Source organism: Panthera pardus, unplaced genomic scaffold (genome assembly GCF_024362965.1).
Source record: "Panthera pardus isolate Hobbes unplaced genomic scaffold, ASM2436296v1 HiC_scaffold_25, whole genome shotgun sequence".
Lineage (NCBI taxonomy): Eukaryota > Metazoa > Chordata > Mammalia > Carnivora > Felidae > Panthera > Panthera pardus.
Window position 1 is genome coordinate 24791338 of NW_026526821.1, and position 25174 is coordinate 24816511.

Consider the following 25174-nt stretch of genomic DNA (forward strand, 5'->3'; position numbering starts at 1 on the left):
GTCCTGTATTAATTTTTCTAGTAGTTGTGTTTTTATTATTGGTCTGGCAGTTTATGCAGCTACTGGGTCGAGGAATTCTAAACAGGAGTCCTAGAGGGTGTGAAAACCTTCAGGAGCTTCAGGAATAAAGCCATTTGCTGGGTTCCCCAGCCAACGAGAAGGCACAATCATTATCATCATCATTATGGTGTCACCTTCCAGATTCTACAGCTCCCATAGTTGGGAGAACTTGCAACAGCTACTGTCTCTGCAAGCCGTTGTTAGAAAGCTTTCTGGAGTGAACATAGCATTTGATGATTTTTATCAATAAAACATTCCTGCCCCACTCTCAACCCCTTCAACATGTATATCTCATACCCCATGGTAAATATATTTGTTGCATGGAAGAAGAAAGAGATCAGTAAGTTTATTTCAGGCTAATTTGAAATTTACTACAAATGATTTAGTTAATTCAGTTAAAATCACATTATTATTATTATTATTATTATTATTATTATTATTATTATTTTACCTGTCCTGTCTCCCTCACACATGGAAATTAGCTCTCAGTTAAAATCCTCCATAAAGTTTCTATTGTATGATTTAGAAGCAAGAACTGAGAATCTGAGGGAATAGACCATATATGCTAACAGTGGTTCTAGCCTCTAACAAGGGACAATGGTCATGGCCCACTGGACCCTAAGCTCTGTAAGGAGAGGATCCACAATGGATTCACCATAGTATTCACAGCACTTGGCACAATGCCTAGCACAGAGTAGGTACTCAACACACATTTGATGAATGAGTGAATAGGTTGGTCTTCCACGTAGTGGTCAAGTGATTTTGTCACTAATGGACTGGATCTTTGGCTTTGCATCCCTGGTCTTGCAACCATGGTGCCTGGGTGGTGAGCAATGTCTGGAAAATACAGGAGAAGAGACTGCAATATGTTCCCAATGTTCTCATTACTGATGACTTATACTCGGTGCCAGCTGTGGTACAATGAACAAAAGGTTCTTGCCCTGTGGGTTTGTAGCCTAAGTGACAAAACAAAACAAGCAACTGACAGCTTTTCTCTCTGTGTGTATGTGTATTTCTTGTCTTTTTAAGGTATAAGAAGCATCATTATCTCAGATTTATAATGAGAACAGCAGAAATGATTATTTCCCATTTTACACACAAGTAAATGGAAGCCCAGAGAAACACAGAGACTTTCCCAGTGCAAAGAAATGTGTCAAAAATTTTGCCTGTAGTGTCCATCCTTTTTCTTGTGCTCTGTCCAGGTGGTTCCTGCTCTATCCAGTCAAGGGTTTGAGATTTGCTTCCTCTGCTCCATACTGGCTATGTCACTACAAGCACAATCTGGGTCTCTAGTTGGGAAAAGGTCCTCAGAAAGGAGGGAGTTTTAAGGAATTTGAAAGATGGAAGATTGCAAATGGACAAGTGGGCCAGGGAGGTGGCCTCACCTGTGCTGATCCTTGAGCCCCACTATCCTCACATCCAAGGACAAAGATACATGGTAGTTATCCCGACTGAGGCAACTGCTCCACATTATTCTGTCTCATAGCCTCTCTCTAGGATCTTTCTTGTGCATAGGCCTTTTAAAAAATCATCTTCTTAGGCCACTATTGTTTGCTGCTTCTTCTTTCTTGATTATAATGATTCCTTGGGAAAGAGCTCTAGTTGCTGGGGAGCACTGATAGGTGACAGCTCCCTCTTCTCCCCCAGCCATGCAGTGCAAAGTAGATGATATAATTTGGAGCCCTTGCTCCTCAAGCTTTCACATGACCCTTGATCTTGGCTGGTCCCTTCTCATAGATCCTGCTTCTTTTTTAAAATTTTTAAACTTTTAAAAGTGTTTTTGTTTATTTTCGAGAGACAGAGTGTGAGCAGGGGAAGGGCAGAGAGAGAGAGCGAGATACAGAATCCCTAACAACCTTCAGGCTCTGAGCTGTCAGCACAGAACCTGATGCAGGGCTCAAATCCCGAGAGTTCATGACCCAAGCTGAAGTCGGACACTTAACCGACTGAGCCACCCAGATGCCCCAATCATAGACACTACTTGTACCTCTACCCTCTGTCTCCCCAGTATCTCAGGTGCTCCTGCTTCCAGAGCCTTTCTAAAGGCATAATGCACTCAGTTTCTCACAGATTTAAAGAATCTCTAAGAATGGAATTTCAGGCAACTGCTTGGGACATTTTAGGAAACAGTCCGCCTGATAATACTGGACAAAGGTTGCTGCCTATTCACCAAGCCTGGGCTCATTGCCTGGTTACTGGGCTGACAGAGCTGGGGTGGGGACTGAGGAAGTATTCCTGAACGCTGCTTACTTGGGCCTGTTCTAGGCCTTCAGAGTTAAAAATGCCTGGGACAGATGGTCAGTGTTCATTTCACCTAGGATTGGGAGAAACTTCTCCCAGGCCTCAGAACCTTTGGGAACCCCTAGGAGAAAGGGAGGAGTGGGCACAAGGGGCACCTTTGTTCAGGAGCCTCCTAAAGCTCTAGGATCCTCAGGCCAGAGACTTCTGGCCTAAAGGACCCATGTCACAACCAGTCACCCCAGTTTTCATCTGCAGAACCCCCAGGACAGAAAGCCCAGTGAGACTGTGTATGGAGTTTTAGCCTTCCTTATTTTTTCAGGGGTCAGGGGAGCTCCTTAAAAGGGGGAAAGGGTAAAAGACTGGTGATTCCTTAATGTTTACTTTCTGCCTAGCTGGTCTGCATTCCCCAGTTTTGGAGGCAGTGTAGAGAATAAGATGGAGTCACTCAGGTCAGGCAGGGGGGCCTGTTTCAAGCAATGATGCAAGCAGCTAAGGGCACTGCAGCTATAAGTCCAGTCACCTTGGGTCCTTTCACACGTACATGGTATAGGACACAACTCAATTGCTCCAACCCCATTTCTACCTATCTTTCTACACATCATCCTACACATATTTCTGCAAATTACTTAATATGACTGGCACATATAATGCTATCCTAATATCAAAATCTGAAGTCAACGTATACAACACAACAAAGGAAGTGATTATACCGGTATGTCCATTATAACAATTAGATTCAATACACTTTTACTATCCTTTGATTAATAAAACCTGAATTACACAAGGAAAATCACCAGCATGGTGGGGAACACTGGGAATTGATTTTAATGCAAATTTAGCAACACATTTTGATCCAGGCATGCAACAATATTCCTTTTTATTGATCCAACCATCAGATGTGTGAGGCGTGGAACATACATGGTCAGCAAGACACCCTATCTATGAGAATATAACCAGAACTGAGTCATCTATACCAGTTTACATAGCTAAAGGAGTCACCTTTGACAAATGTGGTATATTACCCAATAGTCCAGGCCCATGTATTACTGAGAGAGGATGTTGGAATATTACACACTGTATGAGAACTTTCCACTGGAAGCCACAATGGACACATGGCATTACCAACCCAATACCAAAACTCAAGCCAAGCGTGTTTGAACCAAATTACTTGACCCTATGAGAATTGTATACAAACCTATGCCACAGAAAATTGAAATAACCTTCCAAAAGGAACAATTCAATTTGTTTGATATACAACCTGAATGTAAAATTTATGCCACAGAACTAGGAACAACCATCCATGAATGGCGTGACCGACCACCCATTGATAGGATTAGACTTAGAAAGCCTACAATCCAGGGGTGCCTGGGTGGCTCAGTTGGTTAAGCATCCGGCTCTTAGTATCAGCTGAGGTCATGATCTCATGGTTCGTGAGATCCAGCCTTGCATTGGGCTCTTCGCTGACAGCACAGAGCCTGCTTGGGATTCTCTCTCTCCTCTCTTTCTGCCTCTCCCCACACTCATGTGTGCACTCTCTCTCTCTCCCAAAACAAATAAATACTTAATTCAGTAGGAAATTTAGGTTCCAAGATCTCCTCAGCATTCAGAGAATTATATTCCATTGTCTCAACTATGCATGATTGTCTCAACTATGCATGATTATCATGCCTACCAACTGGAATTTAACTATTAACATTGACCATAAAGTTCAGGCCCTCCAACGAAAGTTACTTAATCTTAGAAATTTCTACACAAGAGAACAATTAAAAAATAATTGTTGCATAATCAATAACCTACTGTACAGAGCATGGAATGATATTAAAAACATTATTGTAAAGTATTTTTCTGACTGGGTGGAGCCTTTCTTACAATTAGACACTTCTAGACCATCAGGTTGTGACAATATAGGACAATGTAAACTTTCATTTTTAAGATGATTAGGGGGTCAAAGCTTATTAGCACATGACACATATTCTATACCACCAAAAATACATTATAACATAGCACTTCTGGCACCGCAAACATCCTTATGGATTGATGGATATTTACTACCCAAAGAGATAGTATTTCAGTGGTCTAATAGCATGTATTATACATGGCATGAACTGGAAATCAATGCTAATCTTTTTCCTTTAACAAGAACAGCCATTGAAAATTTACTTTTAGGGGCGCCTGGGTGGGTCAGTCGGTTAAATGTTCGACTTCGGCTCAGGTCATGATCTCACAGTTTGTGAGTTTGAGCCCCGCATTGGGCTCTGTGCTGACAGCTTAGAGCCTGGAGCCTGCTTCGAATTCTGGGTCTCCTTCTCTCTCTCTGCTCCTCCCCCGCTCATGCTCTGTCTCTCTCTCTCCTTCAAAAATAAATAAAAACATTAAAAAAAATTTAAAAAAAAAGAAAATTTACTTTTGGACATGGGACACTTTCACTGGATAATTTGTGCTAATAGCTTCTCAGAGGTCACATTCTTTAATCATATAGAATGAATGATACTATCATCACCATAGACAATGAGTGTGTTAAAATATCATATGCTATTAATGTAACATTTAGTAACATTACCAAAATGGGTACCTTTGTCTCACAATATTCACATAAAATTTTTTTCAACATCTTATGCTACTAAAATAACAGAAATACCTTGGGTAAAAATTAACAAAATTGATAAATTTCTAGATGAAAAATTAGAAAGGCTCAAAGCAGCCCATAAAACCTCAACCAACAAGCTAACCCACTTTAATCATGCTGCACAGCCCACTCAGGTGGCCGCAGGAGTCATTAACCCCAGCTTAGCTGCATTGAACAAAAATATACAAAACATATATAATAAATGGTCCTTTCCAGAGTTGTTAACAAAACCCTTCAAACGTGATTTGTTTTGGCTCATGGCCTGACTATAACCCTTTAAAATACTTAAAGGGATTATCTCTCTATACATGTTTGGAAATCCATTAAGGAAATCTTCTCTTGCTTTTAGCTATTATTTTTGTTATATATCTTATTAAACATGCTATTAAAATGTTATGCACCCTCAGGCTTAAGAAGGAAAAATCACAAAAAGACTGATTAACCATACCTTCACCATTCTTTTCTAGACGTGCCAAGAGCCTATGTTGAAGATTCCATGTATATTTTTTACTTTTATCTGCCCATAGTTGGCAATATGATTCTTATTTCATTTATTTGACTGCATTGTTGACTTGTTAACTTACCTTCATTACATTTAGATTTAGTTTTTCTCCTCTCTTTTTGACTTGATTTAATTCTTATTAGATGTGACTTTAAGTTGGAGTTTTAAAATTTAATCCTTACTTAATTTTGCTTTATTTGATTCAGTTTAATGTATCTAACTTGCTTAGATTTGATGTCATCTTTGTTTTATGATATCAGTTGACATTTCATATGATTTCAGATTTATTTGATTTTGTTTGATTCTGATTGAAAACATGATTGAATGATTTGGATTTGCCCTCTTCCACATTAGCAAACTAGTACTGCTGACTTGGTTTAAAACTTGATTCCTGCATGACCCTTACAGATTTGTCATGAGAAATCACGGGGTGGAATGTAGAGAGCAAGATGGAGTTGCTCATGTTAAGCAGGGGCCTGTGTCAAACAGGTGGCTATCAAGCAATGATGCAAGCAGCTAAGGGCATTGCAGGTACGACCAGATATCTTGGAGACCAGCACCAGCTTTTGACACATTCAGGAGTTACAACCAATAGAAACAGAGGAGGTCACCAAAGGCCCAAGACTGATTAAATCCCGTTTAAAAAGGATTTTGGCAGCAAACTGTCAGACTTCTCAGACACTGATGTCTCTATGTCTGAACACTTCAAAAAGGCAGCTGAAGGCTTGCCTGACTGATCTCTGGAAAGAACACAGATGCTTCACTGCTTGAACACAATAAGCAATAAGTGCAAGAGCTGACCCAGGAGAGCTGACCCAGACCCGACTGAGGCCTTATCCCAACCGCTTGGTCAAAAATTGGTTCCTTAGCTTCCTCCCCGCGTTCTACATTGCTTGTTATGTGACCTGTCTTGTGCTTTGTCTGACATGTAGAAAGTCAAGTTAAACACGTGGTGAAATGTCATTGAATTTGGAATCCTGAACCTGCTTTATAATTATGTTAACCTTGCTTTATGACTGAATAAAGCTGACATTGTGGAAAGACACAACTGGCGTGTGCACCTTCACAGCCAGCTCCAGACAGGCAGCTTCGTGTGTTCCCAGGCTTAAAGGTAGGGGGCAGCACTTGTCTCCAACGGACATGCGCATGCCCTAGGGCCTGGGAAATCCGGTTTCTCAGGCCCCTCAGGAGATACAGCATGCGCAGTCCAGGTCTTCTGCAGTGAAGGGGACTCTAGGAACGGAAAAGAATCTCTGGGGTCCTTTAAAGAAACAGTCACACACCTTTGAGCAACCTACATATATTTGGATTTTAGCCCCGCCCAAGCCAAGTCTCCTTGAAGCCCCGCCTCCTGAAAGCTCCTTCGCAACCTAAGTAGCTACGCCCGCGCCAAATGCAAGGAAGCCACACCTGTTAGAAATCACCCACCCCAGGAAGCGCCCCCCCCCCCCCGAGAGCCCCGCCCTACCCTTCCCCGCTGGCGCCCTACCCGTCCCCGCTGGCGCCCTACCCCTCCCAGCTGGCGCCCTGCCCCTCCCCGCTGGCCTTGGAGGTGGGTGAGCTCAGCAGGTGGGGTTGAGCACTCGGCAGGAGCAGGAGCTGCGGAAGAAGCGGCACTGGCAGGAGGCGCACGGGTCGCAGCAGGCGGGCGCCGGCGGCTTGCAGCTGTTACGAGTGGCCACGCAGGGGGCGGGCGGCGGAGGCCGGGGCCGCCGAGGCCGAGCAACATTCTTCATCGAAGCCTTTTTCTGTGGGGAAAAGCGGGGGCTGCTCAATCCGGCCACGTCCGCCCCACCCCTCTTCACCTCAGCCTTGGGAACTCTGGGCAGTGGAGGCCCCAGACCACACATATGTACCCACAGCCCACCATCCATTCGACAGCATGCGCACGGGGGACCCTGGCGGATCCCTGCCTCCCCGTCACCTATGCCCTGCCTCCAAACCCAGTAACACTTACTTACCTGGCTGCGCCTGGCCCACTTTTCTCCCTGGGGGGTCCCACTCAGTTCTGGGTGTTCCTCCTTCCAGTGTATCCCCAATCTCTGTCCGTTCTGCCTTCCCATTAAATCCGGATCCACTCACTTCACCACCTCGCTACCCTGAGCCAGGCCACTATCCTTAGTCTGCTGCTCTGGTCCATCCTCCATTGCACCAAACGGACCTCTCCGAAGACCTGTGATGGCATCCACTCTGGCTTAAAGCCCTCAGTAGGTTTTCTTTGAACTCAGAATAAACCCTAAACGTCACTTAGGCCCTCGAGGCCCTCTGGTGTGGCCCCACCCACCTCTCCGAGCTGTTTTACCACACTGTTCCATTCGCCTTCCTTCCTTGCTCTCAAGCGCAGAGTTCCTGCTGCAGGGCTTTTGAACTGGCTACCCACTTTCCTGAAACCATTCTTTGTTGTGCTCTTCAGTACAGGTACTTGAAATGTATCTAGTGCAACTGAAGAACAGAAGTTTCAAATTGTATTTAATTTTAATATTAATTTACATTTAAAAATAGAAGCAGCGTAAAATTTTTTTCTTTAAAAAATTGTTCTTGTTAGGACTACAGCTGACTTTATTAAAAGTTACCATCGGAATTGAGATGTACTGTAAGCGTAAAGATACACCACCAGGTTTCAGACTTAGCACACATAGAAAAATAATGTAAAATATCTAACTTTTTATATTGGTCGCATATTAAAATGATAATATTTTGGATACACTGGGTTAAATAAAATGTTAAACTTAATGACACGTGCTTCTTTTTCCTTTTTTTCAGTGTAGCTACTAGGAAATTTAAATTCACATACGTGGTCTACAGTTTATTTCTATTAGGCATTGCTGCTTGAGGTTACTGAAGTTTTCAGCATTTAAGTGCTGCTTCCTTAGGGAGGGCTTCTGAGACCACTCTTCCCTTCACTCTCATTACCATGCTTTAATTCCTTTACAGTGTTTATCATTATCTGAACTTATTTTACCTATTTACTGGTTTACTTGCTGTTTGTCTCTTTTCCCCACAAGAATGTAAATTACATGATAGCAGGGATATATGCCCCTTGTTCACTTCTGTATTCCCTGAACCTAGCATGCAAAAATATCTGTGAACCATGTATTCTTATACGTCAATCATCTGATCTGCTTGTCACTCAACAAAACGTCTAGAGAGGAGCAGGGACTTTCTCAAAGTCACACAGTGCCAGGTCTAAGACTGGAATAATGTGTGCATTTCAACAATGCCTTAATCCAGTATTTCCCAAAGGGTGGGAACCTGTACCATGGTAGTATGATTTTAGATTTTAGGTAGTACATGAGTATTAAATGACATTAAATCACATAATGAGAAAGGATTCCTTTTTCAATCTCTTTCAATTTTAAAGGCTCAGTTTGGTGCCAATATATCATTAATGCTTTCCCCACACTTTCTAATCTGACTCTTAACAATAAGCCTCAGATTTAGAGCATTTGGCAGGTGACCCCATCCAGCTAAATTCCACTAAAAATCTTTTGGTTTCATTAAACTTATTTTTATGGCAAGTGATATTGACTTTCTGTCATAGCTATATATATATATATATATATATATATATATATATATATATATAAATCTATCTATATTATATATATATATTGACTTTCTGTCATAGTTATCTATATCTATATCTATATCTATATATAAATCTATATTGTATATATATGTATATATATATATACATATATATATAATATAGATAGATTTTTTAAGTTTTAATTTTAAACAAATAGGTGAAACTCGCTTATGGCAAAAATTGTGGGGGGTTCCCGGCTGGCTCAGTTGGTAGAGCATGCATCTCTTGATCTCAGGATTATAAATTCAAGCCCCATGTTGAATGCAGAGATTATTTAAAAATAAATCTTTAAAATAAAATTGTGGGAAATAGTTCTGAAATAACAGAGGTCTAGGAAACATTGCATTCAGTCAAAAGAATGAATGATGGTGACATTTCAGTCAGGGGGCTAGCTACTATAAGAAGATGCTTTTTAGCAGGTAAGCTATTTTGCTCAGTGAACCTTAGCTCTCTGGGCTTCTGTGGGGGTCTGGTTCAGGGCTTGAGGGCAGGAAGCCTTTAGATAGCTTTCAGCTTCTTTTGTTCATGAAAGTCTGGAAAGTCTTTCATTTAGTTCCTAGCTAGAATTCCCTTTTAAGTCTGGTCCCACCCCCATAATGAAAACTCCCAGTCCTACCTTGGAAGATCTCTTCTTTTCTGCCTCTTTTCTGCTGATCTTTTTGGATTTCTTGTTCAGTGCTTCAAAGAGAGACAGAAGGAGCAAAGCCAGATGTTTCTGGAGGCCATGAGCTACAGTAAAGTGAGAGGAGTGGAGGGGCTCCAGGAAATCTCAGGGTGTGGGAGAAGAGGAGTTGGCTGCATGAATCACAACTTGGGACTTAGGCCAGCAGATTCTTGTTAGCCTGGCTGCTGACCTGGAGCCAATGTCCTCTGAGGGAAGGCAAAAAGGAAATCCAAGAAGGCCCTGAAAAATGGACTCTCAGTGCCATGTACATGGATGGACCTGTGTTTCCTGGGACGCCTGGGTGGCTCAGCTGGTTAAGCGTCTGACTCTTAATTTTGGCTCAGGTCATGATCTCACAGTTCGTGGGTTCCAGCCTCACGTTGGGCTCCATGCTGACAGTACTGCTTGGGGTTCTCTCTCTCCCTTTCTCTTTGCCCCTCTGCAGCTTGTGAGCATGCACTCTATCTCTCTCAAAAAAACAAAACCAAACTAAAACAAAACAAAAAACCCCCACAAAACCAAAAAAACCCCAGCTATTTCCTTAGGCAAACTACTTAACCTCCTTAAGACCCAGTTTTCTCACCTGCAAATAGGGTACTCTAGTATCTACCTTACAGGGTTGTCTTGAGGATAAACAAAGTATCTTTATAAAGTGAGAAGTTTGGCACATCAAAGGTGATTGATCAGTGATGTACCCCAGCCCCTTCCCCGCTCCTTCCCTGATACGGCTAGAATATTCTCTTTTCCTAGTGAGAGGCAAGGCAGTGAGGGATATTAGTTTTGAACTTGGGTTCTGGAATTAAACACCTGGGTTTGAATTCTGGCTCTGCTAGTTGAGAATTGTGTGATCTCATGTTAGTCACTTAACTTTGCTAAGCCTCAATTTCCTCAGCTGTGAAACAGGAATAAAAATAGTACTCACTTCCCAGTGCCTAGCATACAAGGTGTATATCTGTTACTATTATTATTATCAGATGAAATTGAACTAGATGATGTTCAATGTCAGGACCTAATGCCCCTGGTATTTTCTCCTGAGCAGTCATTCTCCATCTCAACACTGCAAGGACTAGTTCATACTACACTTGGTTATATTCTGCAGCATTTTCTAAAATTTTTACTGTTGATAGTTCTTTGATTCAGTTAGTTTCAGAAATGCCAAGTTAAACCAAATTCATGAAGTGTCTTGACTTCAGGGTCTCTTGGAGCATCTAACGTGCGAAGCTGCATATTAGATTGGTGGTATGCAGAGCTTTTCCAAACCATGTGAGCCAAGGAATACTTTGTTCCTCTAGGATTACTTTGAAGAATAAACACGAAAGAGCTCTGACCTATGTCAGTGAATCCTGGTATCAGCCCCGGGAGCACGTTTGACATCTTGCAGCCCCTTCTCATGGACCGGAGTCCAGAGACCAGGGGTCAAGCTAGGCTACTTACCTACAATAGAGACAGAAGGGAGATCCAACAGGTTCATGGAGGAGTTGCTCCTCAGGTTCCTGTCATCTCTGGGTTTTTCCTCAGGTGCCAGGTGACTGTAGGCAGTGAGGAGGCACAGGGAGACCAGCAGGGTGGCCAGGAGTAGGCGGAGGATATTCATCCTTGAAGGCCTGAGTGGGACAGAGAAGGCAGTCAGGCTGGTGGGTCAGGGGTTCTGGCAAGAGGATGTGCCCTTTTGCTTTCCTTGTATCTCTTGGGCTGGTGCTCTGACCCCATTTGTAAGTGTCCCAGTGGAGCCAGAGGACCAGAAAGGCTTAGGACAGGAAAGGGGAACTGATGAAGGAAAAAGAGAGAAAAGGAGAGATGGGGAGAGGAAGCAAGACAAGGAAAGGGGGGATATAGAAGCAAAGAGAAAAGGAATGCATTGCAGTTGGTCTCTGCCATTCTGAGGGTGGGGTGCTGGGTTTTATAGTCAGTGGTCCCAGGAGGACCTAGGCCTGGGCAGAGTTGTTGAAAGGCCCCAATAGTACCTTGCAGTGGCAGAGATTTTACTATGGTGCAGAGAATGAGGCTCATAAGACTCTCTGAGAAAGATGCAGGGATAGATGGCATCTTCAGACAAGTGTATATGTTGTCACATGTGCTGTATTCCCATGCCCAGAGGGAATGAGTACAGGTGTGGTTTGTGTGAGAAGGATGGACCTGTTGACATAGGCTGACTGGATTTACTGACTTATTGCTAGCTGGATTTTGATGAAGCAGATGGAGCCCAGAGTGGATTCCTTCCCATGAATGCCTTCATTTGGCTTAATCAGGGCTGAGAACTTCAGAAGCATTTTCATCTTCTCTGAGTGTGGGATCTCCGTGCCTTACCTGCTCTGTGCATTGTTCCCTCTGGTCTGGGAAAAAACTGAGGCTGCTTTCCCAAAGTTCTCTCTGCCCTGCCATAAACCATGGTGGGTGAGAGGAGAATAAAACAATCTGTTCATACTGGTCCTGCCCACTCCTGGGCTTCCTTACGGCAGCCTGGCAATTTCTACCCTACTCCTCCCAGCTCTCAGCTTAATAAACTGCAATTAATGAAATACAATTTCTTAGAACCTAAATAATTTAGTGGAACTAAATTAAAACTAAGCTAAATGGAGTCTGGAAAGGGTGAAATCTCAGTGGAATTAATCTTATTTGTGTGTTGGGAGAGGGCTAAAAATGAGTGTTCCTCGCACTAATCCTGGGGAGCAATATGTATATTCTAAATGTAATATAGGTCCATAATGCCTAGTTGTATCATGATCCTCAGGGTCAGAATTTTTTTTTTTTTTAGAATTTTATGGATTTTAGAAAACAAATACCATCTATATACTCTATTAAACCACATACAATGGGCCTGGGTACACCCATAATAAATACTGATACTTCCGCAGCCAAAAAGGTGGGGATATTCATAATAAACAGGATAAACAAAGACTATGAATTAATTTGCATCAATTGAGGATAGGTTTTGTTGCCAAGATACTTCAGGTAAGGTCAGATTTTTCTGCCAAAGAAAAAAGAAAACTGATAGTTTTCAGAGTTTGGGAATTTTACAATTTCAGGTAAAGGACTATAGACTTTACAAACCCTCATTGCTGTTACTACTCAACATGGGACACCCACTCCCTGCTATTAATACAGGATAATAATGCTGACAGCAATGACCACCTACGCAATTGTGTTCTCAAGAGTAATTTGTCCTTCCACTCTGTAGTGGTGAAGGCTGTTCTTTGATCTGTGGTATCACTGATGACAATGCCTTCTCTTAAACTTGTCATCTGCTTTAAGTTACTGCTTATGACTTAAGATGAGTTTTTATTCAGCATGGTGGATATAAAGAATCCAGAAAGGGGAGTCAGGTCACCTGGATGTACCTGCTATATAAGTGGCTGTGTGACCCTGAGCCCATCTGGGCCTCTGCTTTCTCATCTGTAAAAAGAGAGGATGGGGGGGCACCTGGGTGGCTCAGTCAGTTGAGCGACTGATTCTTGTTTTTGGCTCAGGTCATGATATCGTGGTTTCGTGGGTTTGAGCCCATGTCAGGCATTGCGCTGGTGGTACAGAGCCTCTCTCCCTCTCTCTCTCTGCCCCTCCCCTATTTGTGCTGTGTCTCTCTCAAAATAAAGAAATAAACTTAATTTTTTTTTTAAAAGAGAGGATAGGACTACATGACTTAATATATGTTATGAGGCACAGAGTAGAAACTTAATAAAGATTTGTTTAATGAATGAAAGAATCTTAAGACCTTTCTATTCTAAAATTCTACAAATCAGTGATTTCTGATTCTTGCTTCCTGGGCGTTGGGGCAGGTTAAACAGTTGAATAAAGATTTTGCAAAGGTCACTTGTGTATCCTTAAGAGTCAAGGGATTTGTAAATGCATTAATGTGACTGAATCTGATTAAACTCTGGAAAAGAGGCCACAGAAAGTCATGGCTAAATGCAATTGGCTGTGTACCTCAGGAGTCTTGATGTGTGTGTGTGTGCATGTGTGTATGTATGTGTGTTGAGCATGCACACTATAAGGGGTCTGACTGAGGGAATATGGGAGGTAATAGTATCCAGATCATCTCTGAGTATGGCAAAATGAGTAGACAGTATATCAGTATAGAGTGCATACTCAGTGTGCTCTGTAGAAATCCCCTTAGCTATGGTACTGGGTATAGTCTGATATCTTAATCCTCTAGGGTCAAGGCCTTAGTCCCCAAAGCAAAGGAAAGGATTATAATTTCCCAGTAATGAGGAGGGGCTAATGACCTATGGGGACAGAGATATAGTGAGAGATAAGAGCTGAGGAAGAGGTGAAGGCAGCAGAGTCTTCTTGAAAAGAGTGACCACTATTAGTTGCTGACCATACTAGATGTTAATGAGGTGCAGCCTTGACAGCCTGCCCTGGGTTTTGCTCATGGCATCAGTGAGGGGAGCCAGGGTATCTAGGAAGCCAGCAAGTTGGCATTGCAGGGAAGGTGACTGGGCTCTGTTTGTTGTAATAGTGGCTTCTACCAGTCCTGCCAAGCACCACTGGCAAAGGGTACGGGAGTCTGGGTTAAGCTCATCCCTGTGGAGGAAAAAAATAGTGTTTTGTAGGGCTTAACATGGGTGGGCATCTCATATAGGCTAGGGGTGTTGGAGGGAGACTCTCTGCTGATCAGTCTTTTGGAATGAAACACATACTTGGGAAGAAAGGGAAATTAAAGCAGGAGGGAATCTTAACTTTGAAATTGTCTGCAAAACTTTGCCCATATGTGCATTTTTCTGGGAGAGAAGGTCCATAGCTTTCTCTGGATCCATAAGGGGGTTTTAGGCACCTAAAGAGCTCACAACCCCTTCTTTGCAACCTGAGTGGGGCTTATCCAGAATCACAGGTACGTGAGAGCAGAGGACACTGTCTTTTTTTTTTTTTTTTTTTCTGTTCACGCAATAATTGAGTTCTATAATTGGGAAAATGTACTTGTGGGAAGGGGCATATCATTCCAGACTAGTGCTGGTATAAAATAAAGAAATATAATAATGAAGCAAACTAAAGAATAGAAACACTATGGTCCCATTTGTGAACAAATATCAAGACTCCCTCAGAAGTAAATATGCTTACATATGCAAAGAAAAAAGCGTGGGAGGAGACACATTAAAATTTTAATAATGATTACTTCTTAGGAGTGGAGTTAAGGATGGGGAGTGAGGTAGAGAAATGCACTTCTTCATGTACTTCTGTATTTGAATTTCCTTTTCAAGAATGTTATTACATTGTAATAAAAAATAAAGGATGATAGGAATAAAATATTGAATGCTACTTGACATAGCATCAAAGAATTTAAAGATGATGGATGGAGAGTTATATTTGATTTGTGACAGTGAGGCTGTGGAATTTGCAGGACACTCTTCCCTCTTTGTACCTCAAATTCAAGGTACAGTTTGCTCTCAGCACCTACTGCTCTGTCACCAAAATATAGGGCTTTCTCATAGTGTGTCATCCTTTTACCCTTCTCTGCCCTGTGACACTTTTGAAGCCTTCTACCCTTCTGGTTCATCAGCCACTGTTTCTGATATAACAAAACCTGGGAGAGGAACACACCATTTTTGTGGTGTTTTTGTTTCTCAGCCAAATTAGCTATACCAAACACTGAAGGTCAGAGCCAGAGAAAAAATATCACTCATTCATAGTTACCTAAATTCCCTACACCAGATGTTCAGTGGCTGCATAGGGATCCTACCACCCTACACATCTTTGACCCATCTGAGCAGCAGGTGATATATATCCACGACAGGTGCCCTGGCTGTGCTGAGCTTAGGAGGCTCCATTAGGGCTATTGGCTAATTCCTTAATGTTCACTAGGGCTTATCAGTGATGATAATTTCTGGGGTAGAATGAGGGTGTCAATATGTTTTATCTACCTAGTTTTGTTCCAGGATAGCCAGCCAATCAAGCAACAAATATTTTTTGAATGCCATGGGAAGTTAGTGTTACTGGATTAGGCAAACTTCTGAGAAGGGGAAGAGAAGGAGAATCAAAGAAAGAAGGGTCCAGAGAACTTTGGGACATGGTGTCAGGAGAGCAGATTTTGCTGCAGATAGGGATGGGACACCAAAAGGGAAGAAGGGACTGATGAAAAGGGCCTGGAGACGCCTTGGTCATAAATTTGGCTCACTTCTCAAGACTGCCTCCTTATGAATGGGCCCAAAGAAAGGCACTTGAGGGACTGAACCCAACATGCCAAGGGATCCTTTAATCAATGTCATCCATGACACTTGGGGAAAATATTAGAATGACAAGGCCAACTGAGCATGAGGAATTCACCAATCTCTTAGTTCTTGCTCTGTCTTTGGTTAACCCAGTCCCAGAGGTTCAGCATCCCTGCTGAACTGCTAACCAAAACTACGCTAAGCCAACCCACAAACATTGTTGCTTGGACAACTGTGAATGTCTCTTAACTGATATCCTGTCTCCTTTCTTGTCCTATTCCATCCATTCCCCCAATAGGAGCCAGAGTGATGGGGGATGGAGGGCATGATTCAAATCATGCATCACTCTTTGCTTAAAACCTCTAAAAGCTTCCTGTTGTTTTTGAAGTAAAATAAATATTTCCTGCAAAGTCCTGTTATTCTCTCTGGACTCATCTAATAGACTCTCCTGCTCAATCACTATATTCTAGATATATTGTACTCCTTTCTGTTCCTAGAATATGCTAAACTATTTCTTATCCCAGGGCCTTTACTGTCATTCCCTTAGCCCTAAAGTTCATTCCCTGGTCTTGAACTTGATTCCCTCAACTTTTCACATAGCTAGATCACTGGCAACCTTTGGACCTTTTTACAAATATCACCTCTTTATTTGACTACTTTATCCAAAAGTGTCCTTTCCCCAGTTTCTGTCTATCCCAACATCCATATCTTTCATAGCTCTTACAAATGAGCAATTATCTATGTTTATCTTCATATTGGCTTTCCTTCTTTTGTATAATTTAAACTCCCATAGGGCAGGGACCCTGTTGTCATGTTCATTTTGCTACCCTCACTGGTAAGCAATGCCTGACACACAGCAGGCACTCAATAAATATCTGGTGAACAACTGAATGAATGAATGGGTGAAAAAGAAAACCAACAACAGAAAATCTTCAGATTTCCCTGGTCCCTTCAGGCCAACAGGGCAGGTTAAAAGTCAGATTTGATTATGATTCCATGTCTTTTCCTTGACCTTTGTTCTATCATACTGGGGCTTAGACAAATCTTGAGTTTCAACTGCATCCCTTATCTGAGTGCTAGGATAGGACCCTTGCTTTTCTTAATATCTTTGATTTTGTGCTTGACCAAAAGAGGTAAAAGAGATAATTTACTTTGTAGATAAAAGTGCCTGGCAAGGGGGCCATGATGAGGATATAACAATCATAGGGCTATAGAACTGGAAGAGACTTTAAGGCTCTTGTTCAAGGAACTTAAGCCTGGCTATGCATTAGAATTATCAGGGGAGCTTTTTGCCACCCTGTTCACAGTACTGTGTTAAGATACAATTTACATACAGTAAAAAGCACAAACTTTAAGTATCCAGCTTGACAAAATTTAACTTTTATATACACTTATGTAACCAACACTCAGTTCAAGGTATAAAACCCTCCTTTCACTCCTGAAAGTTCTCTTGTGCCTCCTTCTGGTCAATACCCATTTTTACCCCTCAGAGGTAACCTCTATTCTGACTCCAACCACCATAGATCATTTTTTTTCTGGTTTTTGTACTCATAAAAATTGAATCATACTGAATGAAATCTTTTGTGTCTGACATTTCTTTTGCTGAACATTTTTGAGGTTTTATCCACTTTGTTGCGTACATAGTGGTTCTTTTTTTTTTTATTGCTGAATAGTATTTCATTTTAAATGTACCACATTTGTTTATCCATTCTCTTGGGTGCTTTTGCAAGAAGTAAACCCAAACCTTGTCCTAAGCCCACTGAATCTGAATCTAGGAATGGAGCCTGGGAGACATACTTAAAAAAAAATTTTTTTTAAGTTTATTCATTTCGAGACAGAGAGAGCAGGCAGGGGAGGGGCAGAGAGAGAGAGAGAGAGAGAGTGAGAGAATCCCAAGCAGACTCTGCACTGTCAGCACAGAACCTGATGCAGGCCTCGAACTCACAAAATGGAAGACCATGACCTGAGCCAAAACCGGGTTGGACCCTTAACTGACTGAGCCACCCAGGCACTCTCTGGGAGACATATTTTAATAAGCTTCCAGGCAACTGTGGTGCACAGCCATGTGTGAGAAACATTAATTTTGTCCATCCACCCTGGTTCCATAGATAAGAAAATTGAAGCTCAGACTAGGAAAGTTTCCTAAGCAGACACTTGAATCAGTAAGAGGCAAGGGTAGAACTTCTTCCACCAGGCTGCTCTTTGCATGGTAAGACAACTCAAACTGCTAATTAGTGACAGAGGCAGGGACATAAATCATAATAGCTTCCATTTATTGAGTACCTGCTCTATGGCAGACTCTGTTCTAGGCCTGTTTCGCGTATTTACTCCTCTTAACAAAGTACATATCTTTGCTGAGGAAACTGAAACCCAGAGCAGCCCAAAGGACAGAAGTAGTGAGTGCAGAGAGAGAAGTCAATCCTAAGTCTGCCTGACTCAAGTCACACAAGAAGTGTGGAAAGGAGGAAAACTATAAACTCCTTGGTTTGGTGACCTGTCATCCTAGCTCAGTCCAGCTTGCCAAGGTAGAAATAAAAAACAAAACAAGACAAAACAAAACAAAACAGTATCTACTCTGCTTTTCACACCCTGGTTTTAGAACTCCTTCAGTTCTGTATACTCCCCATTAGTGGAAGTTGTTGACTGTCAGATTGATTAAAAATGTTCCAGCTAAGGAGAGGGTGATGTGTTTGCTTAATCCCTAGCTCTTCCTTCTCTACTGACAAATCTCCGCACAGGGGTGGGGACCACAAATGCTGCCAGTGAGTCTGTCAGAGGTGGCTCCCCACACATCTGGGAAGCAAGTTTCCCAAAGTGGGGATGGCCTTGACTCTTTCATCAGGGTAAACTGACCCTATCTATCAGGAACTGGAATGAGTCAGAAACACATCTACTAGCTGAGATGTTGAACCTGGAGTCCTGAGAGTCTGGCAAGCTCTGTTTTTCAATAATGAGGGAGTCTGGGAAGGGTCGGCTGAGGAAAATAGAGACTTCTTTTATGTAGCTGGTAGCATTGAGGGAGCAGGATGGGAAATGATGCGGAAGGAGAGAAGAAAGCTTGTGGATATTGACAAGGACCAAACTTGAGACTCTTCTAAGACTTCTCAACTAGGCCTCAGTTTTGGCCCTCATTCTGTCTTTGGCCTGCCTAGCATAGTTTTAGTAAGAATCCTGTCAATTTAGGGGCACCTGGGTAGCTCAGTCGGTTGAATGTCCAACTCTTGATTTCAGCTCAGGTCATGATCTCGCAATTGGTGGGATAGAGCCTTGCATCGGGCTTGCACTGATGTCACGGAGCCTGCTTGGTATTCTCTCTTTCCTCTCTCTCTCTCTCTCTCTCTCTCTCTCTCTCTCTCTCTCCCTCCCCCATGCACATGTGCTCTCTCTCTTTCTCAAAATAAATACGCATAAAAAAAAAAAAGAAACCTGTCAATTTAGTGAGAATCTCCTCACCCTTGATATCTGATTGCATTCCTCATCCCCCACTTAAAAAAAAAAGTTTATTTATTTATTTTGAGAGAGAGAGAGAGAGAGAGAGAGAGAGAGCACATGTGGGGAAGGGGCAGTGAGAAAGAATCCATAGTAGAGGAGGGTCAGAGGGAGAGGGAGAGAGAGAATCCCAAGCTGCCTCCTCAGCACAGAGTCCAAAGTGTGGCTCAATCTCACAATGGTGAGATGGCTACCTGAGACAGATATCAAGAGTCAGAGAGGCTTAACTGATTTAGCCACCCAGTCCTTTTAGGTCAGGTTAGCAAGAATTCCTCCTATCTTTGATGTCCCCTTTTAGTAATTTTCCATCTACTGACCCTCACTCTGCTCATTGGCTATGAATCTCCAACTATCTTTGCTGTATTCAGAGTTGAGTCTGAGCTCCATCCCTTATTGCACTACCCCTATTGAAAGAGTCCTGAATAAAGTCTTCCTTACCATTTAAGAATTTTTTCTTTAACAATACCAAAACAATTCGATTTCTTAGGCTGTTTCCATACATACAGACAAATTTGAATATTGTGACTGAATTGACTAATTTCATGTTTGTGCCTAACAGATACCAAATTGAATAATATTCTTTTTTTTAATGTTTTTATTTATTTATTTTGAGAGAGAGAGAGCGCACACAAACAGGGGGAGGGGCAGAGGGGGAGACAGAGAGAATCCCAAGCAGGTTCCATGCTCAGTACAGAGCCTGACATGGGACTCAACTCCATGACCATGGGATTGTGACCCAAGCCAAAATCAAGAATCAGATGCTCAATCAACTGAGCCACCTACGCTCCCCCAAACTGAATAATATTCTAATGGGTGGTTTTGGTCTTAGGTGGACAGTCTGCTTCACGATTCTTCTGAGATCAAGAACCATGTGGGAGGCCTGGCATCTCCCTAAGAGGCCCTGAGTTAGAATTTGAGAGAAAGCTTAAGGCTGTGTTCCTCCTCAAGAATCAAAGGACACAAATCATCCAGGCAGCTGCTTGTCAGCATGAAATGTCTCCATGTTCTACTGAAATAGGGGTCAGAGTCCAGGCTTCTCAGATGTTGTTCCCACAGTATACAAGGAATACAATGCTTATAGGAACTGCTAAAATGGTTACTTTGATCTCCTGACCTCATTTCCTACAGGCTGATTTAGTGCTCATCACTCAACAAATCCTCAGTGGGGACTTCCCTGATTTTGATTTTGTCCTCCAGAAACCACTTCTTTCCCATTTCTTTGCCCTAGACCATGCTGTCTTCTGATCTTCTAAATTCCTTTGACTTGGGTTACACTCTGTGCTAAGCATGGCCTGAAGCTAGGCTGATGGTTTTGCTACAGCTCTCAACAACTTTACAGTAGATGGAAGGGAAGAGGCTTTGATGTCAAATGAAATTTTCTGCAGGAAAGGATCAAGGCAGAACCAAGGAAATACAGCTGAGAAAATCTTAAGAGTATGTATGAATTAGTTCCAAGAGAAGGCAGAAAAGGTTTTGAAACAGATGCCTGTACAAGTATTTCTGGAGTGGGTCAAGATCTCCTGATCCCACAAAGTCCTCCAAAATAATCAAAGACAACCAAAAGTTCCTCCAGTGTGCCATTCCTTCTCCTAGCATCTCTCCAATGAAAATGATAGAACAAATGTCCAATTTGCTAAAGTGGAGAAAATACACCTGCAATTGAAAATAGTAACCTGAGCTTTTCTCGTGGGCAATAAAATGTGCCAAAATGGGCATCCACACTGAAATCTCAAATATTTAGAAAGGAAAAAGGAGGCTCTGCCATAAACAGAATTTTGGTTGTCTGTTTTGGCTCTACTAAATATGAAATGAACCAGTTCTACACAGGCAGATTGATCCCAAATCCTAAATTCTGCTCTGTGAGAATCATTAGAAATCTGATACTACAAGTGACTTTCTGAAGACATTTACAGAAGTGCTAAAACTTTACTCTGGGGTTAGAGGTGTGATTTTAGAGCACTTCTTTCTAAGGAATTTTAATTAATTAATTAATTAATTTTTTACTGCTAGAAAATAGAAAAAGCAGAGTAAAGAAAAGAAGTTACTAGTTAGCAGAATGTAAATTTCTTTCTTTATGCTAAACTCCTAACTACTCTGACCCATAAAGTGAAACGAATTTGTTTAGCTTTCCTGAAAACTAGGAAATAAGGGATGACTAAGAAGTTCTTTATTTTTTTAATGTTTGTTTATTTATTTTTGAGAAAGAGAGAGAGCACGCAAGTAGGAGAGGAGCAGAGAGAGAGGAAGATAGAGAATCCCAAGTAGGCTCTGCGCTGTCAGCACAGAGCCCGATACAGGGCTTGAACCCACAAACTACAAGATCATGACCTGAGCCAAAGTTGGGCACCCAACCCTAACTGAGCCACCCAGGCGCCTCACCTAAGAAGTTCTTCAAACTTTCCAAAGTAACAGCAGCTTCACTCTTTCTGAAAGCACATTTAAGTTGCCAACTAAACCTCATATGCTTCCCCCCAAGGAACAGAGGCCAAAGGAACTTTGTTTCTGATCTTGCTGCAAAAGATGCTTATTGCTTGCTTGTCTCTAATTTCAAAGACAAGAACAAGAAAACCGCTAGTCATGGGGTGCCTGGGTGGCTCAGTCGGTTGAGCATCCAACTTTGGCTCCGGTCATGATCTCACAGTCTGTGAGTTTGAGCCCCGCGTCAGGCTCTGTGGCTGACAGCTCAGAGCCTGGAGCCTGCTTCAGATTCTGTGTCTCCCTCTCTCTCTGCCCGTTCCCCACTCATGCTCTGTCTCTCTCTCTCTGTCAAAAATAAATAAACATTAAAAAATTAAAAAAAAAAAAAGAAAACCACCAATCATATTACAAAAATTATTCCAAACTTCACTCCATCTCGCGGGCAGGAAGATTCTCACTGATGCACAATGAGAAGAAGGAATGTTTCATCAGGTGAAAAGCAGCAGTAAGCGGACCAGGAGAGCAGGCTAGGTTTTACAAGAGAAGCAAAAGTAAAGGGTAGCATTTATTTTACAGAGAGGATCTCTAGCAACTCAGGTCATTCGAAACTTAGACCCAGAAAAGATGGGATCTCTGCAGGCAGCAGAAGAAAAGTGTTTTCCTCCTACTTACAGTGCCCTTTAATCAGCTTCTGTAACGTAAGGGAAGCTGAAGCGGAGTGTCTTCTATGTCCTTAGGCAGCAGAGCGAGATGTGTTGCAGTGAGATTTTTAAAAGACCTGGGGAACTCTTGGCAGCTGGCTTCCCATCTCATCCTTTTGCTTTCAGCCAAGCAAAGACCGTGCCTTCATATTCATCCTGGTGGCCACAAGGATGTCTAATATCCCTATATTTGTTGTCCGATTTCCATATGTTTTTCTCCAGTCTTGGAATTGGAATTGGTGTTGACACTGAAGTTAGGAGAAGTTGAAAAGGAAGTGGTTGCACTGAGAATACTCATGGGAAAGATTTAATGAGAATTTACTTCAGAATGGATCCCAGGAGATGGAATGAAACTTTGGCTTAAGGGGTTAACCTGGAAAAACAAATCCTGCCAAAGAAGGGTTTAATTCAGCTTTCAGAAATTCTGGGTGGGCTAAGGAGCACTTGGTGGAGAGGTTAAACCCTAGATGGGCAAAGGCAGATTCCTGAGGCTTAGCTTGTCTTATTAGTAAAACCTCTTTGGAGACTTTCAATATTGGTCTCATAGTTTTCAAAGTTCTATGTAAATTTTCAGCAGTTGAAGCCTCTGCCCCTCTGCGGGTTTTGTAGGTTATTAGGCTGTGGCTCTCTTCTTCTCCTTATTGACTTGGGTTTTACTTGAACAAACTAGAATTACAAGGTCACAATTTATGGCCCCCTGGGTGATGTGAAGCTTAAAGGCTTTGTAGAAGGGAGCACCTTAATATACAGCCCTGCAGCAAGCATTATCTGTTTTTGTGGGGATAGCAGTGGAAGAGTGTGATAGGAAGTGGCACAGCTCTACATTGATTTATCCTTATTTCTTGTATCTCTATATCTATTTTTAAAATTCCAGTATAGTTAACATACAGTGTTATATTAGTTTCAGGTGTAGAATTCCATGCATTCTTCAGTGCTCAGCAAAATAAGTGTACTCAATCCCCTTCACCTGCTTTACCCATCCTTCCACCTACCTTCCCTCTGGTAACCACCAATTTGTTCTCTATAGTTAAGAGGCTGTTTTTTGGTTTGTCTCTTTCTTTCTTTCTTTCTTTGTTTTGTTTCTTAAATTCTACATATGAGTGAACTCATATGGCATTTGTCTTTCTCTGACTTATTTCACTTAGTATTATGTTCTCTAGCTGCATCCATGTTGTTGCAAATGGCAAGATTTCATTCTTTTTTTAATGGCTGAGTAATATTCTATCCTATACATATATATCTCACATCTTCTTTATCCATTCATGTATCAATGCATACTTGGGTTGCTTCCATAATTTGGCTATTGTAAATAATTCTGCAATAAACATAGGGGTACAATATCTTTTCAAATTAGTGTTTTTGTATTCTTTGGGTAAACAGCAGTGGAATTATTGGATTATATGGTAATTCCATTTTTAATTTTTTGAGGAACCTCAATACTGTTTCTACAGTGGCTGCACCAGTTTGCATTCCCACCAACAGTGCACAAGGGTTCCTTTTTCTCTACATCCTCTCGAACATCTGCTGTTTCTTATGTTTTCAATTTTAGCTATTTTGATAGGAACAAGGTGATATCTTATTGTGGTTTTGATTTGCATTTCCCTGATAATGAGCATCTTTTCATGTGTCTGTTGGCCACCTGTATATCTTCTTTGGAGAAATGTGTTCATGTTTTCTGCCTATTTTTTAATTGGACTTTTTTTTCTTTTTGATGTTGAGTTGTATAAGTTCTTTTTTTTTTTTTTTTAATTTTTTTTTTTTAACGTTTATTTATTTTTGAGACAGAGAGAGACCGAGCATGAACGGGGGAGGGTCAGAGAGAGGGAAACACAGAATCTGAAACAGGCTCCAGGCTCCGAGCTATCAGCACAGAGCCCGACGCGGGGCTCGAACTCACCAACCGCGAGATCATGACCTGAGCCGAAGTCGGCCGCCCAACCGACTGAGCCACCCAGGTGCCCCGAGTTGTATAAGTTCTTTATATATTTTGGATACTAAACCTTTATCAGATATGTCATTTGCAAATATCTTCTCTCATTCTCTTTTAGTTTTGTTGGTTGTTTCCTTTGCTGTATAGAAGCTTTTTATTTTGAGGTAGTCTCAATAGTTTATTTTTGCTTTTGTTTCCCTTGCCTCAGAAGACATATCTAGAAAAGTGTTGCAATGGCCAATGCCAGAGAAATTATTGCCTGTGCTCTCCTCCAGGATTTTTATAGTTTCAGGTCTCACATTCAGGTTCTTAATCCATTCTGAGTTTGTTTATTTTTATTTTATTTCATTTCATTTCATTTTATTTATTTATTTTTTTTTTAATTTTTTTTTTTTTAACGTTTATTTATTTTTGAGACAGAGAGACAGAGCATGAACGGGGGAGGGCCAGAGAGAGGGAGACACAGAATCTGAAACAGGCTCCAGGCTCTGGGCTGTGAGCACAGAGCCCGACGCGGGGCTCGAACTCACAGACCGTGAGATCATGACCTGAGCCGATCAGCCGCTTAACCGACTGAGCCACCCAGGCGCCCCTCATTTCATTTTATTTTAATATTTTTAATTTTTTTAATTTTTTAAAATGTTTACTTTATTTTTGAGACAGAGAGAGACAGAGCATAAGCAGGGGAGGGGCAGAGAGAGAGACACACACAGAATTGGAAGGAGGCTCCAGGCTGTGAGCACAGAGCCCGACGTGGGGCTCAAACTTGTCAACTGCGAGATCATGAACTGAAGTTGGATGCTCAACCAAC

The 25174-nt window shown here is 41.9% G+C and overlaps 1 protein-coding gene across 3 annotated transcripts in view; it reads right to left on the bottom strand.

The window, feature by feature from the left end:
• Positions 1–6713: 6713 nt before the first annotated feature.
• ASIP (agouti signaling protein) overlaps positions 6714–25174 on the bottom strand; it is a 71832-nt gene continuing 53371 nt past the window's right edge. For all 3 annotated transcript variants that reach the window (XM_019458741.2, XM_019458744.2, XM_053890337.1), the window contains exons 2-4: positions 11117–11286; positions 9635–9696; positions 6714–7177 (exon numbers count right to left, since the gene is read on the bottom strand). In XM_019458741.2, the coding sequence (XP_019314286.2) occupies positions 6992–7177; positions 9635–9696; positions 11117–11276 (408 nt within the window). In that variant the 5' untranslated portion in view covers positions 11277–11286 and the 3' untranslated portion in view covers positions 6714–6991. The remainder of the gene's footprint in view (positions 7178–9634; positions 9697–11116; positions 11287–25174) is intronic.